Raw genomic sequence first — 14359 nt, forward strand, 5'->3', positions numbered from 1 at the left:
TCCTGCTGCATCACCTGTACAGCCAGAATGGTATTGTCTGAGTATCTGCTGAGTAATATTCCATCGTCTGGATGTTCCACAACTGGTTTGTCATGTCACCTCTTGGACGCTTGAACTGCTTCCTGTTTGGGTGATTAGGAATAAGGCTGCTATAGATGTTCTTATACAAGCCTTTTTGTGGACATATGTGTTCACTCTCTTCAGTAAATACCTGGGAGTGGAATTGCTGGACCATAAGGTAGACATTGATCTAACTTTTAAGAAACTTCTGCTTGCTTTCTAAAGAAGTCTCAGTTTATTCTTTCTGCTCTTGGCCTCCTGTTCTCTGGACGAGAAAAACAGATCCCAAGAATCAGCAAAGATCAGAGCTGGACGAGTTTTCAGAGGTCAGCTCCCCACCGCTTACCCTGAAGTGGGGGAGGGGTGAAGTTTGTCCAAGGAAGCCTGGTGAGACCTGGAAGAGCCAGAACTGGACTGATGCTTACATGCTAAGTCACTTCAGTCATATCCAGCTCTTTGCAAAGCTATGCACTGTAGCCCTCCAGGCTCCTCTTTCTCTGTCCATGGGATTCTCCAGGCAAGAATACTAGAGTGGGTTGCCATGTTCTCCTCCAGAGGATCTTCTGGACCCAGGGGTCAAACCCAGGTCTCCTTAATCTCCTGCACTGGCATGTGGGTTCTTTACCACTAGCGCTGCCTGGGACTGGTAGTTCCTGAAAAATTTGCTCCTATTTTCAGCCAGGTTGAGCGCATCTGTTCTTGGAACCAGGTTTCTTGAGAGAAATATATGAATAGAATTGCAAGCTCAAGCTCCGGCCTACTACTCACATAACACTCACCCAGAAGGAGTAATGGGAGATGCAGCCACGTAAGAGACCCAAGTCACAGCTCCAGCAGGACAGACACCATACCACCTTGTGCACAGGTGTGCTCTCCCTGCAGTGCATGTAGGACCTGCTGAGTACACAGGACTAGCTGCCAGACGCCAATGTGCTGAGGGACAGGGGCCTTCCTGGGAGACTTCCTGGAAGAGTGGGCATGGAGCTGATGCCTGGAGAACTATCCCTCCCAAATCTTACAGCAATCTTACTTCCATGGGTCTGTCTCACAGAAGACCAGTCCAGTAGCAGGGTGGGGGCTCACTTGTTTTACATCTGGGGATATTGATACTCCAAGAGGCAAAGGGACAAGCCCAAGGGAGTTCACAGAAGAGCTGGAACCAGAACTGGTGGTGGTGGTGGTGGTGGTGGAGTTCCTTGACCTGAGAGGAGATGGGCTTGGGGGTGGCAGGGGACTTCCGCCTTCATAGACACCCAGAGAGCAGCCTGCATGGACCTGGAAGTGTGAATTTCCGCTCTGGACAGCTGGTTGCAATTACCAAGGGCAGGACGACAGGCAGGCGAGGGGCGCCCTGCCTTCAGAGAAGGGTGACGGAAGGCAGGGTGCTGAAAAAATGTCCTGGAATGCAAGCCAGCTGGATGGCTCTTCCTTGAATGTTCCAGCTTTTAAAAAAATGAAACTTTGCTACTTTTCTCTGGTCCACACCAATTGGGCATGTGATTCTGAAGACCTCATACAATTTTTAAAAACAAGAAAAAAGTGCTTTTTCTTGGAAAGCAATGGACAAGTGTTTTTCTGTAGATTCACTTGCCAGAGGGGACTCCTGGGTACTCCTGAGCTCAGCTGGCTGGAAAAGCCCCAGAATCCATGGGGCCCCAACCAGCTCCAGGGCACGAGAGTGCACAGGAATCCTGGAAGCCGCCTTTCTGCTCTTTCTCTCCCCTTCTTTTTAAGGGTCCTGGTCTATCCTGTACAGAAGGAAGAGGGTGATGCCTTCTTAAAGCCCATTGGAAGTCAAGGTCGTGGTTACCTTGGTGGGATGGGGAGGGCACTGGGGGCTCCTGGGAGCTCACATGTTCTGTTTTTTGTCTGGATGCTGGTGGCATGGTATGATGGGTTTGGGAACACTCAGCAAACTGCCTGTTTATGACTTGTGTGCTTATGTATATGTCAACCACACTTCAAACAGTTAAAAAAGAAAAAAGAAAAAAAAAAACAAAAACAAGGCCTGAGTTAAATCAATAAATGTTAGCTTCATTTAAAAGAAATAATAAAGTTTCAACATGAAAAAAATCAGATTTAAAGTATTTTATTAACAAAAGCTTATCTGAAATCACTTGGTTTGCAAATTTTGCAATGAAACTGCTTTATGAATTACAGTGATCTCTTTCTTGAGCTTTTTATTTCCCTCATGAATTATACTGAATTTAGCAAAACATGCTGCTTGGCACATAATAAAAACCCAATAACTTAATAAACAAATGAATTTGGTTAAAACAAAAAGTTTAAATAAAGGACAAAGGAATTAAGTCTGTTTGATTAATATAAGGCAGACAACAGGCATTATCTTGCAAAGTGGAGATGACCAAAACCAAGGCATGCAGGAGTTAGGGAGGTTATACATTGTCGTGATTAGGAACGAATCTCTGCCCCTAGAAAAGCCAAATTGCCCTTTTCCCAGAGAGGAGCCAAAGTGCCTTTCTTATACCAGGGAAGGCCCTGCAACTCTGCGGTCACAGGCGACTGGACAAAACAGCCCTCGGTCCCCGCTCTTCAGGGAAGCGACAAATGGAGGGCTCGAGGTGTTGCTGCCCAGCCGTCTTGGGGGAAGATCTAGGCGTGACCATTTGGTGAAAGGCCACCACATGCTGCTAACAGGTGGGGCTCCCGGGGTGTCTCCGGGGAGCCCAGTGGGGATTCCTTGGGTGGAGCCCATCTCCAGTGACCCTCTCTACCCACCGCAGGAGCAGAGCTGGGTCAGCCAGAAACTTAGGCCAACTTTCCGTTCCAAGAGCCAGGAAAGGCTGGGGCAAGGGATGTCTGCAAGGTGCGGGAACAGGCTTGGGAAAGGCTTTTCCAAAGAGTGGACTGTGTACCCCAGCTGGCCCCAAATTCAGAGAAATAAGAAGGCAGAACACATCCCTTAGGACGAATCAAGCCCTCTTCCCTGACGTCTCCAGCCTCCCCTATGGTCTTCCTCTCTAGCTGCTGTTCCCCTGCCCTGAGCGCTCTCCATCCACAGCCCCACCCCCTCCACCAGGCTGACCCCCATCCACCACACTCACACTTCTGTCTCTGGTCTCCTCGCCCAGGTAGGCGGTCAGCCCCCTATCATTGCCCATCCCAGCAGAAAAATCGTACTCAGAAGGGACTAGAGACTGACATCAGTGAGTGGATGCATGGACACCCCACTGTGGCTTCCGGAATCATTCACTGGACAGTCATTCACTGGACAGTTATTCACAGGCGTGTGGACACAAGGGTTCAAGTCTGGGCCCTGCAGGTCTCGTCTCAGAACAGCCCTGCCTCCGTTTTCACATCTGTAGGATAGGGGAATCATTCTTGCCTGCCCCACTGGGGAGCTGTAGAGACCCACCCAAGTAGGAAGATGGTGAACAGCTGTGGGTGGGACTGTGAAGGACACCTGGAAAGACCAGACAAATGGGGTCTGGGTTCAGTCTGGATGGGGCCGTGGGGAAAGGAGAGGGTCGAGGCTCATGTCGTCAAGTCACTTCCTGTTGGGAGGGCTCTCAACCCCAGGCCTCAGACTTTCCTGGGAGTCACCTTGACAGTGATGGCGGATATGGAGGCCCCAAGGTGGGTGAAGCTGGGACAGTAATTCTGACAGTAATTCTCAGGTGGCAGCGGCAGACGGCTTCGAGCTGGGTGCTGAGACTTCTGAGGCAGGGAGCCCCCTGATGCCACCAGCGCTGTGGCAGATGAGGGCCTCTTCCCACCAGCTGGCTTATGCCATCAGCCAGTCACCTTCCACTGTCCCCACACAGCACAACTTCCATCTGCTGGTGATGCTCAGTGCTCATGTTCAGGCCCTGGGCCAAGAAAGCTGGAAGTGTCAGACGACTAGAAACACTCTAAAGGAAGACACCACCTCTCCCAGCGGGGCAGCAGACTAGATCTGGATGAAAGCTTGCTTCACCTAGTGGCTGGGGGCTGCTGGAGCCCAAGCCCGCTGGCCTCTGCTTGTTGAAATAGGAGGTCTTCATGTGGCGGACTCCTCCTGTCTTCAAGGCATGCACTGACCCCGCTGGGCTCCAAGGCCCTGTCAGCACGTGTGGAGCAGTGACAGGGGTCTACAGGGTGGGTAACGGGTGGCAGGAAGCCCCTTGCTTGGTAGAAAAGAGGCTGATGTGCTAGGAGGTCACCAGGAGCTCCACTCTGTCCTCGTTCAAAACCGTCCCCAGGTTTAAGTAGAGCCGGGAAGCGAGGACACACAGCTGAGCTGGTGGTGGGAGAAATGGCCAAGCCAGCTCCAGCCACTGGTCACAGGAGAGAGGGCCCCATCCCCATGCTCCCTCTGCTCTCCTGCTCCGAGTGTTGCCTCTGCGGGAACGAGGATTTGTAAAATACCCGAAGTTGGATGAGACGTTGAGGACGAGCCCTTGCTGGAGCCACATGAGGTAAGGAAGGTGGGTGTCAGGAAAGGGAAGGACTGTCAGGGGCCAGGCCCTTGTCTTGGGATTTCATCCTGGTGGGACCAACTCTTCACAGGATGTCGGTTCTCAGTCAGGGGCTCGCTGGGATCCCTGGGCTTCCGTTCACTGATCTCCCCAGTCCGGGTGAGGCCTGGGCGCCAGCGTATTTATGGCCCTTCCTCCAGGTGGCTCTGATGCACATCAGGGTTGAAAACCACCCATTGTGAGGGTGGCGCCCTCACTTTCATTCAGAGATGAGGGGACTGGCCTCATCTGAGAGGGTGAGTAACTCCCTCTAGATCACACAGCAAGAAGGGCCAGAGCAGGGCCCACACATCTTCACTGCTAGGGCTGGGGGAGCATGGGGTACTTTGGAAAGGGCCCTTCTGGCCTCCTCCCCTCCCCCAGCACTGCCCCAGGCACGCAGCGGCTGCTCGGGACAGCTGGGGGACGGGGGAGAGGGGCTGGCAAGCAGAGCAGAGGATTTGGTGCTGGGGTTCCAGCCCTCCACCCACCACTTACAACTGGGCCTCAGGTTCCTTAGCCTTAAAATGGGAGTAAGCAGCAGGGCCCTGACCACCTCAGTGGGAAGGGGCTGCAAGGTGGGGGTGGGACCTGCTGTCGCCGTCGAGGGACCCTCTGGTCTGGGAGGTCGTGTGATCCAGTGTCCGCACCTTCTCCCGGCCAGCCGCAGGAGGCCCTCTCCTTCCTGCAGCCTTTTTTGGTGGCTGAAACCCTAGACTGATCCCGGAGCCAGACAGGCGGGCAGACAAGCGCATTCTTTTCAGGGGAGGCCCCCTCCCCCTCTCTCTGAGAGCCGCGAGGGGAGAGGGCAGGGCCTGCCCAGGCCTGACCCCAGACTGGGTTTCAGGCTTCGAGGCCAAGTCGGGCTTGCTGGGGACCAGTGGAAGGAGTGAGAAGGAAAGCCCCAGAGGCCACCGTCTGCGGCGCGGAGTCTTGTGGGAGGAGGTGGCAGGGGGGTGATTCCAGAAGCCCTGGGGCTCGGGTGCTGCAGCTCCAGGGCTTACTCTGCGCGCTGATGACCAGTTTATGGGCAAACCCCCTGCCTGCCCAGGCTCTGTTTCCCCGATGACTGTCACCAGCCCTGGAACCACATATGACACGAGACTGGAACCCGAGCTATAAAAAAGGCTGCTTTCAGTTTCAAAAACCATCAAAGGTCATTCTACTGCTCTGCGTCCCCGTAAAGGAAAAGAAAGGAGGGTATGACGCACACAGAGGCGTACTCCAGACAGCGCTTCTACAGTGCTGGTCAACTTAAAAAAAAAAACAAAAAACAACAATGTGTTCCCAGCACCTCCCACAGGAACCAGGCTGGACACGGGACCCAGGTCTCAGGAATGGGGGAGGCAGCTTCCTTCCACAGCCTCCCTCTGGCCAGCGGGCTGACCACCTTGACCCAGGTCACAAGTCCTCTACTCTGGTCACTGGATGGAGGGAGGCAGTCCATCTCGGGTGCCATTCTGGTGGCCAAGTCACCTTGGTGGAGTCTGCCTCTTGGGGAGGTGAAATGGCCTGTAGGAATTCAAGTCCTGCATCCTGGGCATACACACACATGCTTTGAGACACACAGATGAGTCTGAAATGGCCTGCAGGAATTCAAGTCCTGCATCCTGGACAGACACACACACACACGTCTGAAATGGCCTGCAGGAATTCAAGTCCCGCATCCTGGACACACACACACACACACACACACACACACACACACACACACACACACACACACACACACACACACGTCTGAAATGGCCTGCAGGAATTCAAGTCCCGCATCCTGGACACACACACACACACACACACACACACACACACACACACACACACACACACACACACACACACACACACACACACACACACACACACACACACACGTCTGAAATGGCCTGCAGGAATTCAAGTCCTGCATCCTGGACACACACACACACACACACACACACACACACACACACACACGTCTGAAATGGCCTGCAGGAATTCAAGTCCTGCATCCTGGACACACAGACACATAACACACACACACTTGCTTTGAGGCACACACACGAGCCTCCAAGATGGAGACTTCAAAGGAGCGTGGGAGGGGCAGATGAGTCAGGACGCAGCCTGGAGGGGCTGTGTCAGCCAGGGGATCAGCGCTCCCTCACTCTGTGGCCAAGCAGTAGTTCTGCTGGCATCCTCCTGGGTCCCTCCCTGCCGAGACCCCACCAGGCACTCAAGGGCATCTAGCGTTATCAGAGGACTGACGTCCTGCCCGGGGGACAGCAGGACCTCTGCGGCCCTGAGGAGGGTCTGGACCACACTCAGGATGAGTTGGCAAGAACAGAGAACATTCAGCATCCGGAAGACAAGGTCTCTGCCTCTGGGATGGCCTACAGGGTGTGAAGTGTCCGCCGGGCTGTGGGGCAGAGCCGGTCGTGACTATCACTGAGGTGGTTCTGTCAGGTGCTGCTCTAGGCCCGTTTCTTCCTCGTGGCAGCCCTGGACTAGCAGGGCTGGCCCTGTCACGGCTGTCTTACCAGTGAGGGCATGGCAGAATGTGGAAGGCCTAACTCCTAAGCAGCCAGCCTGGCCTCTGTCCAGATAGGGGACAGAGCAAGGAAATCTACATGAAGGCGTTTGTGAGACACAACCGCAAGAGGATGAAGATGCCCTGGAGGAGCCAGTCTGTGTTGAGTGTGGGGGTGGAGTCTACTGAGATTCCTTGAAAATTGACCAGGGGGACACTTCTGCAGCACCGATGCACTGGTCTTGCTGTGTGTGGTCAGTCGCTCAGTTGTGTCTGACTCTTTGTGACCCCCATGGATGGTTGCCCGCCAGGTTCCTATATCCATGGAATTTTCAGGCAAGAATATTGGAGTGGGTGGCCATTTCCTCCTCCAGGGTGTCTTCCCAACACACAATCAAACCCGGGTCTCCTGCTTGGCAAGTGGATTCTTTACCACTGAGCCACCTGGGGAGCACTGGTCTTTGGGATCTCCCTAAAGATGTGATGAGCCTCCCTTATTTAATCTGCCAAGTGTATGGACACTGATATGTATTTCACTTAAGAGTCTTTGATTTCAAGGGATATAAACCCAACATAAAGAAAAAGTGAAGCGTGTCAGGGTAACAGGCTTCTGGGGAAGAGTGTGAGTGCCATCATGTTTCCATGACAACAGGAATCACACTGTCATGCTTCCGCTTCTCTCCACCCTGCCTCCCACCCACGGCAGAAAACAGCCTACATCAGATCTGAGCATGACACATCTTAGCCCCCACCACCAGAGGGGGCAATCACAAGGCGTACTCTGACTGGCCTAGATTGGCCACCGTGTGGGCAGCAAGTCAGAGCACACTGCTTGGCTCAGCAGGGGGCAGGTGCCCATTCCCGGACCTGGTGGTGTTAGAGACTTGACAAGAAGGAAAAATGAAGAGTAGTGGGTTCCAGGGAGCAACTGCAGAGAATCTGATACTTGAAGGCCTTGCTGGCTGCTAGATGCCGCTGTCAAGAAGGCACCATCCTCCAGTTCAATTGAGCAGACTTTATTGAGCACCTATTAAGTGCAAGGCACTGCGCTAGGTGCCGTGGGAAACACAGAGAGTGAACACAGAAAGCCCTGCCCACGAGGAGCTCACAGTCTAGAAAGAGAGGTAAGACAGAGCACACAATCAGCCGCAGCGACACCAACCAGAGCGGCAAGTGCCGAAAGCAAGACAAGTGCTGTGGGGTCACAAGACACCATGAGGCTGCTTCTGCTCAGAAGCTTTAGGCAAGGGTACAGAGGACCCAGGGCCGGGCCTTTGAGGGGGAAGCCATCTGGGAGAAAGGGCATTTTTAGCAGAGAAGAGATTCACTCGGAGTGGGAGCCCACAGGTAACTGAGGAAATTGTGCGGCTGCAGTGAGTGGACAGATGGGCTATACAGAGTGGGCCATCATGTACGACTGGGAGGTAGACTGCCAAGGATACTAAGCTCAGGAAGGTCTAAACTTGATACTCTGGTCAAGAGAGCCACTGGTCACTGCAAGAACAGGGGTGTGCAGAAGCGTATCTTCAGAAGATAAATCTAGCAGCTGTGCAGTCTCAAGGGGGTAGTTAGAGGCGGGAAAGCTGTGAGGTGGGCTGACAGGTCAGAGGCTGATGCCCACAGGGAGGCCATAAGCACAAGATGCGGGGTGGGGGGCAATGGCCAAAAAGGGACAACGGTGGATGCGGGGACCTTGTGGCAGAGTAGGTGGGAAAAGACAAGAGAACAGATGCAGGCAGAGGGTCTGGGGGGCAGTGGGTCTGGGGATGTCTCAGGGCTTCTAGGTAGACCTAAATATGCACTCATAAGGGGCAGGGCTGGAGCTGGGAGTCACTTCAGCAAAGAGGGGGTGGTTCGAGTCAAGGAAGTGTGCTGATCTCTAAGGGTGAGTGTGTCTCAAAATGTGGTCCATGGACCACCTGTGTGGGAACCATCCAGGGAATTTGCTGAAATGGCAGATTTCCACGCTTTGCGCCAGAGCTACTAAATAAACCTCTGGGTAGTGCCCAGTCATCTGTATTAAGAACTGCCCTCCTCATCATGCGTCCCATAGCTGGTCTGAAGTTTGGAAACCACCTATTGAGCTGGTCTTTCTGCTGAACTGGCCTTTAGGTCAAAGAAGGAAAAGGAATGAAGACTGTTTAGGAGTGAGGGAAATCTCAGAAAATAGGGAAAGTAAGGGTCAACAGATGCAAAGAGTCGGACACGACTGAGTGACTGAACTGAACTACTCCTTGGAAGGAAACTGATGACCAACCTAGATAGCATATTCAAAAGCAGAGACATTACTTCGTCAACAAAGGTCCATCTAGTCAAGGCTATGGTTTTTCCTGTGGTCATGTATGGATGTGAGAGTTGGACTGTAAAGAAAGCTGAGCACCGAAGAATTGATGCTTTTGAACTGTGGTGTTGGAGAAGACTCTTGAGAATCCCTTGGACTGCAAGGAGATCCAACCAGTCCATTCTAAAGGAGATCAGTCCTGGGTGTTCTTTGGAAGGAATGATGCTAAAGCTGATACTCCAGTACTTTGGCCACCTCATACGAAGAGTTGACTCATTGGAAAAGACCCTGATGCTAGAAGGGATTGGGGGCAGGAGGAGAAGGGGACGACAGAGGATGAGATGGCTGGAGGGCATCACCGACTCGATGGACATGAGTTTGAATGAACTCTGGGAGTTGGTGATGGACAGGGAGGCCTGGTGTGCTGCGATTCATGGGGTCGCAAAGAATCAGACAGGACTGAGTGACTGAACTGAACTGAACTGAAGGGTCAACAACGTCATGCTATGGTTACTGAATGTGGACATGCAGATTCAGGATTGGGAAAAGGGTTTCCGAATTTGGAAACTGACTGGTCTCCAATGACTTCCCTCGATTCATCCCATGTGATGGGGTGGAGGCCAAGTTTGCAGACACAGAAGTGAAAAGTGGGAAGGGGAACGAAGGTAGCAATGAACAGAGATCCTTAGGGAAATCAGGTTGTTTTAATCTCAGGATGTGAAATATGTAGGGAATAATGAGAGAGGTAGATAACGAAGAAATGGGGTAGTCAGAGTAACTAACCAAACAAACTATAGCTGGGAGATGAGAGGAGATGGGCTAAGGGACACAGGATGGAAGAGGACAGGTGGGGACGTAGAGGGTTGCTGGGGAGGTAGAGGTGGGGAGAAATTCCTTAAGGAAGGCTGTGTCTCAGACATGTGTGGGAGGCAGGCTGGGCCTGAGGTGGGAGTGGTGCCAAGGCCCAACTCCAGGGGGCCCAGTGCCATTTGCCATGGTGGGGGGAAGGGCATGAGACTCAGTGGGGGTGGGGGTTCAGAGCATCATGGATTCTATGTGTGGATCATATTCCACAAATGCCACAATAAGCCTAAGCAATAAAGCAAGATTATCCCTCCTCTCACTGACACCAAAAGCTACAACAGGTCAGCGGAGTCCCTGGTGACAGCCACACGCTGCTAAGCCTGCCAGAACAATGCTGACCCTTCATCCAGGACGGCCGAGCCTTCTTACTGTTTTTCTAGCCACCGGACTGTAGGGTCTCAAACACTGGCTACTTGACAGAAAGACCAAACCAGTCTTTCTGCTCCCAGGTGGCAGTCTGGGGTGTGGGGAAGAATGTAGGCCCAGAAATCATTCAGCATCACTGCCTACTTATTCTTTTCCGGACAACTTCTCCGAGTCTACTGAAGGAGGGTGGCACCCTCTGCCCTGCCTCCTGCTTCACAGAAATGCCATGGAATACAGGATGCAGAGTCACCTGGAGGAGTTACAGGAAACACTGCTACAGACAGTCCCCAAGGTGGTTCCAAAAACCTACCAGGGGAGGTAGACCGGGAGTATCAACACTGAGCCTAGTATTAAGAGGAGTCTGAGAACAAGTCATGACTTCTTGAAATAATGGTTTGAGAACAGAGCTTTAAAATATTAAATTTAACTATACTTGACAGATTTCAGAAAGAACTGTGGATTCTGTTTCATGTTATAATTTATCAAGGTAAGTAAGTAATGCTTTTCTGAAACTCCTCCCACTTACCTTCCGCACTCTTCCTTCCTGCACCCAAGAAAGAGGAAAGGGCTGGTGGAGCTCTCAGAGACAATACTAAGATCACAGAGGCTTATGTAATTCAAAGGTCAGGTCACTTCTAGAGCCTAGAAAACTCCTGACCTCTAGGCCTAGCTAGCTCTACCCAGTATCAGTGGCACCTCAGCCCCGCTCCCAGGAAGACCAGTGGGTAAGTCCTGGCAATCAAGGCATGCCCCTCGGGTCCTTCTCTGAACAGCAGCAGTGCTGGATTGGCACGGCCACTTGACCTGGAAGGTAAAGTCACTGTGAGGGGGACCCAGGCCTCACACCTCTGCTGTTGTTTTTTAAAACCATCATTTGTGAAGCTGAGGCACAGGGACTGTGACTGAAGTTGCCTTCTGTCCTCCACGTGCACAGCTGGATGACTTGGGTATCCTACCCCCAGCTGACGACCAGCTCCACACCAGAATGCATCTTAAAGGCATCCAAGAGAAAAAGTGACTGAAGTCCAAATCTGGCCACCTGAGGACTCTGGACTCATCCCTGGAGGGATGCAGGATCATACATGCCTAGAGGGAGCACTGGGGGGAGCCAGCCAGGTCTGCTCATGGCCAACTAAGTCCCTTCACCATGAAGAACGAACTGGCACTGAGTCCTCTGGAATTGTTTCTGGGGGCCACAAGAGATGTGATCTACAAGGCAGATGTGAAACTGATCGTGAGCAGCCTGGGAAAAGAGCAAGTATTAAATACAAAGCCCTTTGAAGGTCCAGAGAACAAGAAAGATGTTAACAGTTAATTATCCAGAAAAAGAATTTTCACTGACACAGAATTTAGGCAACACTGAAAACACAATACTAAGATATCAATTCTGAGACAGACCCATAGGAAGGGCAGCTTAGGAGAACACTAAAGAGATTAACACAGGAAAAATAAATACAGGGCTCTGGGCCCCCACAGAAGCTACTAATGCTATTTATTGGCTTGGGTCATTCTTGAGAATAGAAAACCAGTTTTTTGGCAAAGCTGCACAAACTTCACATGGGGCATCTCCCAAGGCTGTGGACACCAAACTACTGTAATAATGACGCTCTTCACTGAACTTCCTCACGTCCCACTAGCATCTTCAGAAGCTGAGATGGGACTTCTAGAGCCAGTCAGGGACTGAGTGCTGCGTGTCCCAGCCATGCACGAGGGATCCAGTTCACAGCTGTGGACTTGGGCGCGTCCAGACAGAGGGCACTTGGAGCCTCAGTTCCCTCTTCTGCCAGGTGGGAAGGGAGGAAGGGCTGGACTACGTGGGCTCTCAAGGTTCTCCCAGCCGGATACTCCGTGCGTCTAGCTCTGCCCTGGTCATTAACAGTGGCTAGGCACAAGGTGCCATCTAGTGGCATCACCTGTCCACTCTCACAAATGGCTCCAATCAAAGACCCCAGAGGAGCAAAATTAACTCACACGGACTCTAATTCCAGGGGCGAGGGTAGAGGAGGCTAGGAGGGTGAGCACACTTCATGTCAGTGGACGTGACATAGTCATCTCAAGAAAATATACTTTAAGAGTTCTTGCTTTCCCTAAGAAAGCAACTTTTTTTTTTTTTTAAGAAAGGCTAATCATATCCATTTGTCAATATTTTCAGCATTAAGGAAAATAGTTTAAAAAACATAAAAATGTAAGTGCACTCAAGAGTAACTGCTATTAAACAGTTCTGAACAGGCAGAAAATGTAGACTTTCCTTTTACAGAAAATGTTAAATCCGTAATAGCAGCATAATGTATATATATAAAAAAGCTGGTTTTGAAAACCCAGATTTTTTTTATACACAAAACATCTGTGTTTTTTTTTCTCCTATACACTACAACAGCATTTCCACTGGGAAATTGGTTTTTTCACATTATGTCACTTCCTGCTGGCACATGCAGATACTAGCTTGAGTGTGTGTCTTCAGCCCAGAGCCCCAGTTCCCAACAGCCTTCAGTCCAATACCATGGCGGAGAGTGCGTTCAGGTCTTTCATGTATGGATGAGCTGCCAAGATCTGGTCGATTTTCAGTTTTTGCTCCGAGTCAGGGAAGATCTTCAGAAGGGCTTCCCTCAGCTCGTTGGTTTCTGCAGGAGATCTCTGTGCTGGCATGGGCAGATTCTGCTGGATGTTAGAAAGGTTGGGCAAAAGTGGGAAGCGGGGTTGCTGAGGAAGCCAGTGGCTGGGTGGGGTGCCCTGAATCCGGGTCGGAGGCTGGTGGCTGGTGCTGGCTGCCTGGGCGCCAGGGACTCTGAAGCTGGGGTCAAACATGCCCACATTTGGCAGGGCGTTGAGTAGGGGCTGCATATCTCTGTGAATGGAAGCAAGCCCTGGTGAGCTAGGTTAGGAGACAAACAAGAAATCTGTCTAAAAATATCTGCTTCTGACTCCAAAACTCAAGGAGCTACTCCCTGGCCTCTGAAGGCAAGAGAAGACTGCAGCCATGGCAGGGAGGGCAACCACCCACAGACAGGCCTGTGGGGATGCCGCTAACACCAATTCCAGCCCAGTCATGACAGGGAATGCTGGCTCTTTATGAGCCACTCCATTTCCTGGCCTGCTGCTGTGAGGACTGACCCCATCCAGCTGCTTGGCTCTGAACCAGGGTGTACCAGGAAGCTTTCAAAAGATCTGGACGCAGGACCATACTCTCTTGCAGATTCAGATTCTCTGTGGGGCCAGGCTGATGGGGATCTTTGGGCAGAGAGGCTGCCTCCCCAGCCCCTCAAGTCTGAGTGAGATGTTGGTGTCCACAACTTGAATGCACATGAGTGTGTCTAGGGCATCTCTACCATTAAAAAGCCCCCCACCTGATTCTGCTTGCAGTAGAGAAATGGGGCTGCCTAACACTTTTCCCAACTTCAAAAGCTCAGTCCCTCCGTTGGAGGCAGGGTGGGGCGGAGCGGTGCGGCAGAGGGTGCAATGACTAACTTTGTATTCAATGGGTCTTATGTGAGTAGGCAAGACTGACCCTGCTGCCAGGCTGCTGAGGCTGGAGAAGGAGACAGAACTCTCCTTCCATTAAGTTTGACCCATGGACCCTGATGCTTGCACACAGGCCTGAGGTCTTAAAGCCTAGCAGAGAATTTCCAAGTTAAGACTTTGGAAGAAAAAATAAGATGTATGGCCATTCAGCAGGTGTTTAAAATGGCTACCATTCTCTTGGTGGAGGTAGGTAGAGAAGCAGGACCTTTGGGAACGGAGTGTGTAATACAACACAAAGGCTCAAAAGAGAAATGATTCACAAGACCTGGGAGTGGAAATCATGCCAGTCTCGTGTGCTGAAGACAC

General features: G+C 51.8%; 1 protein-coding gene across 2 annotated transcripts in view; it reads right to left on the minus strand.

Moving 5' to 3' along the window:
* Positions 1-8023: 8023 nt before the first annotated feature.
* The window catches only part of N4BP1 (NEDD4 binding protein 1), a 57801-nt gene continuing 51465 nt past the window's right edge, over positions 8024-14359 (minus strand). The window contains exon 8 of one of the 2 annotated variants that reach the window (XM_059876886.1): positions 8024-13379. In XM_059876886.1, coding sequence (XP_059732869.1) covers positions 13022-13379 — 358 coding nt within the window. In that variant the 3' untranslated portion in view covers positions 8024-13021. 2 annotated transcript variants of the gene reach the window in all.

This window comes from Bos taurus, chromosome 18 (assembly GCF_002263795.3).
Source record: "Bos taurus isolate L1 Dominette 01449 registration number 42190680 breed Hereford chromosome 18, ARS-UCD2.0, whole genome shotgun sequence".
NCBI classification, from domain to species: Eukaryota; Metazoa; Chordata; class Mammalia; order Artiodactyla; family Bovidae; genus Bos; species Bos taurus.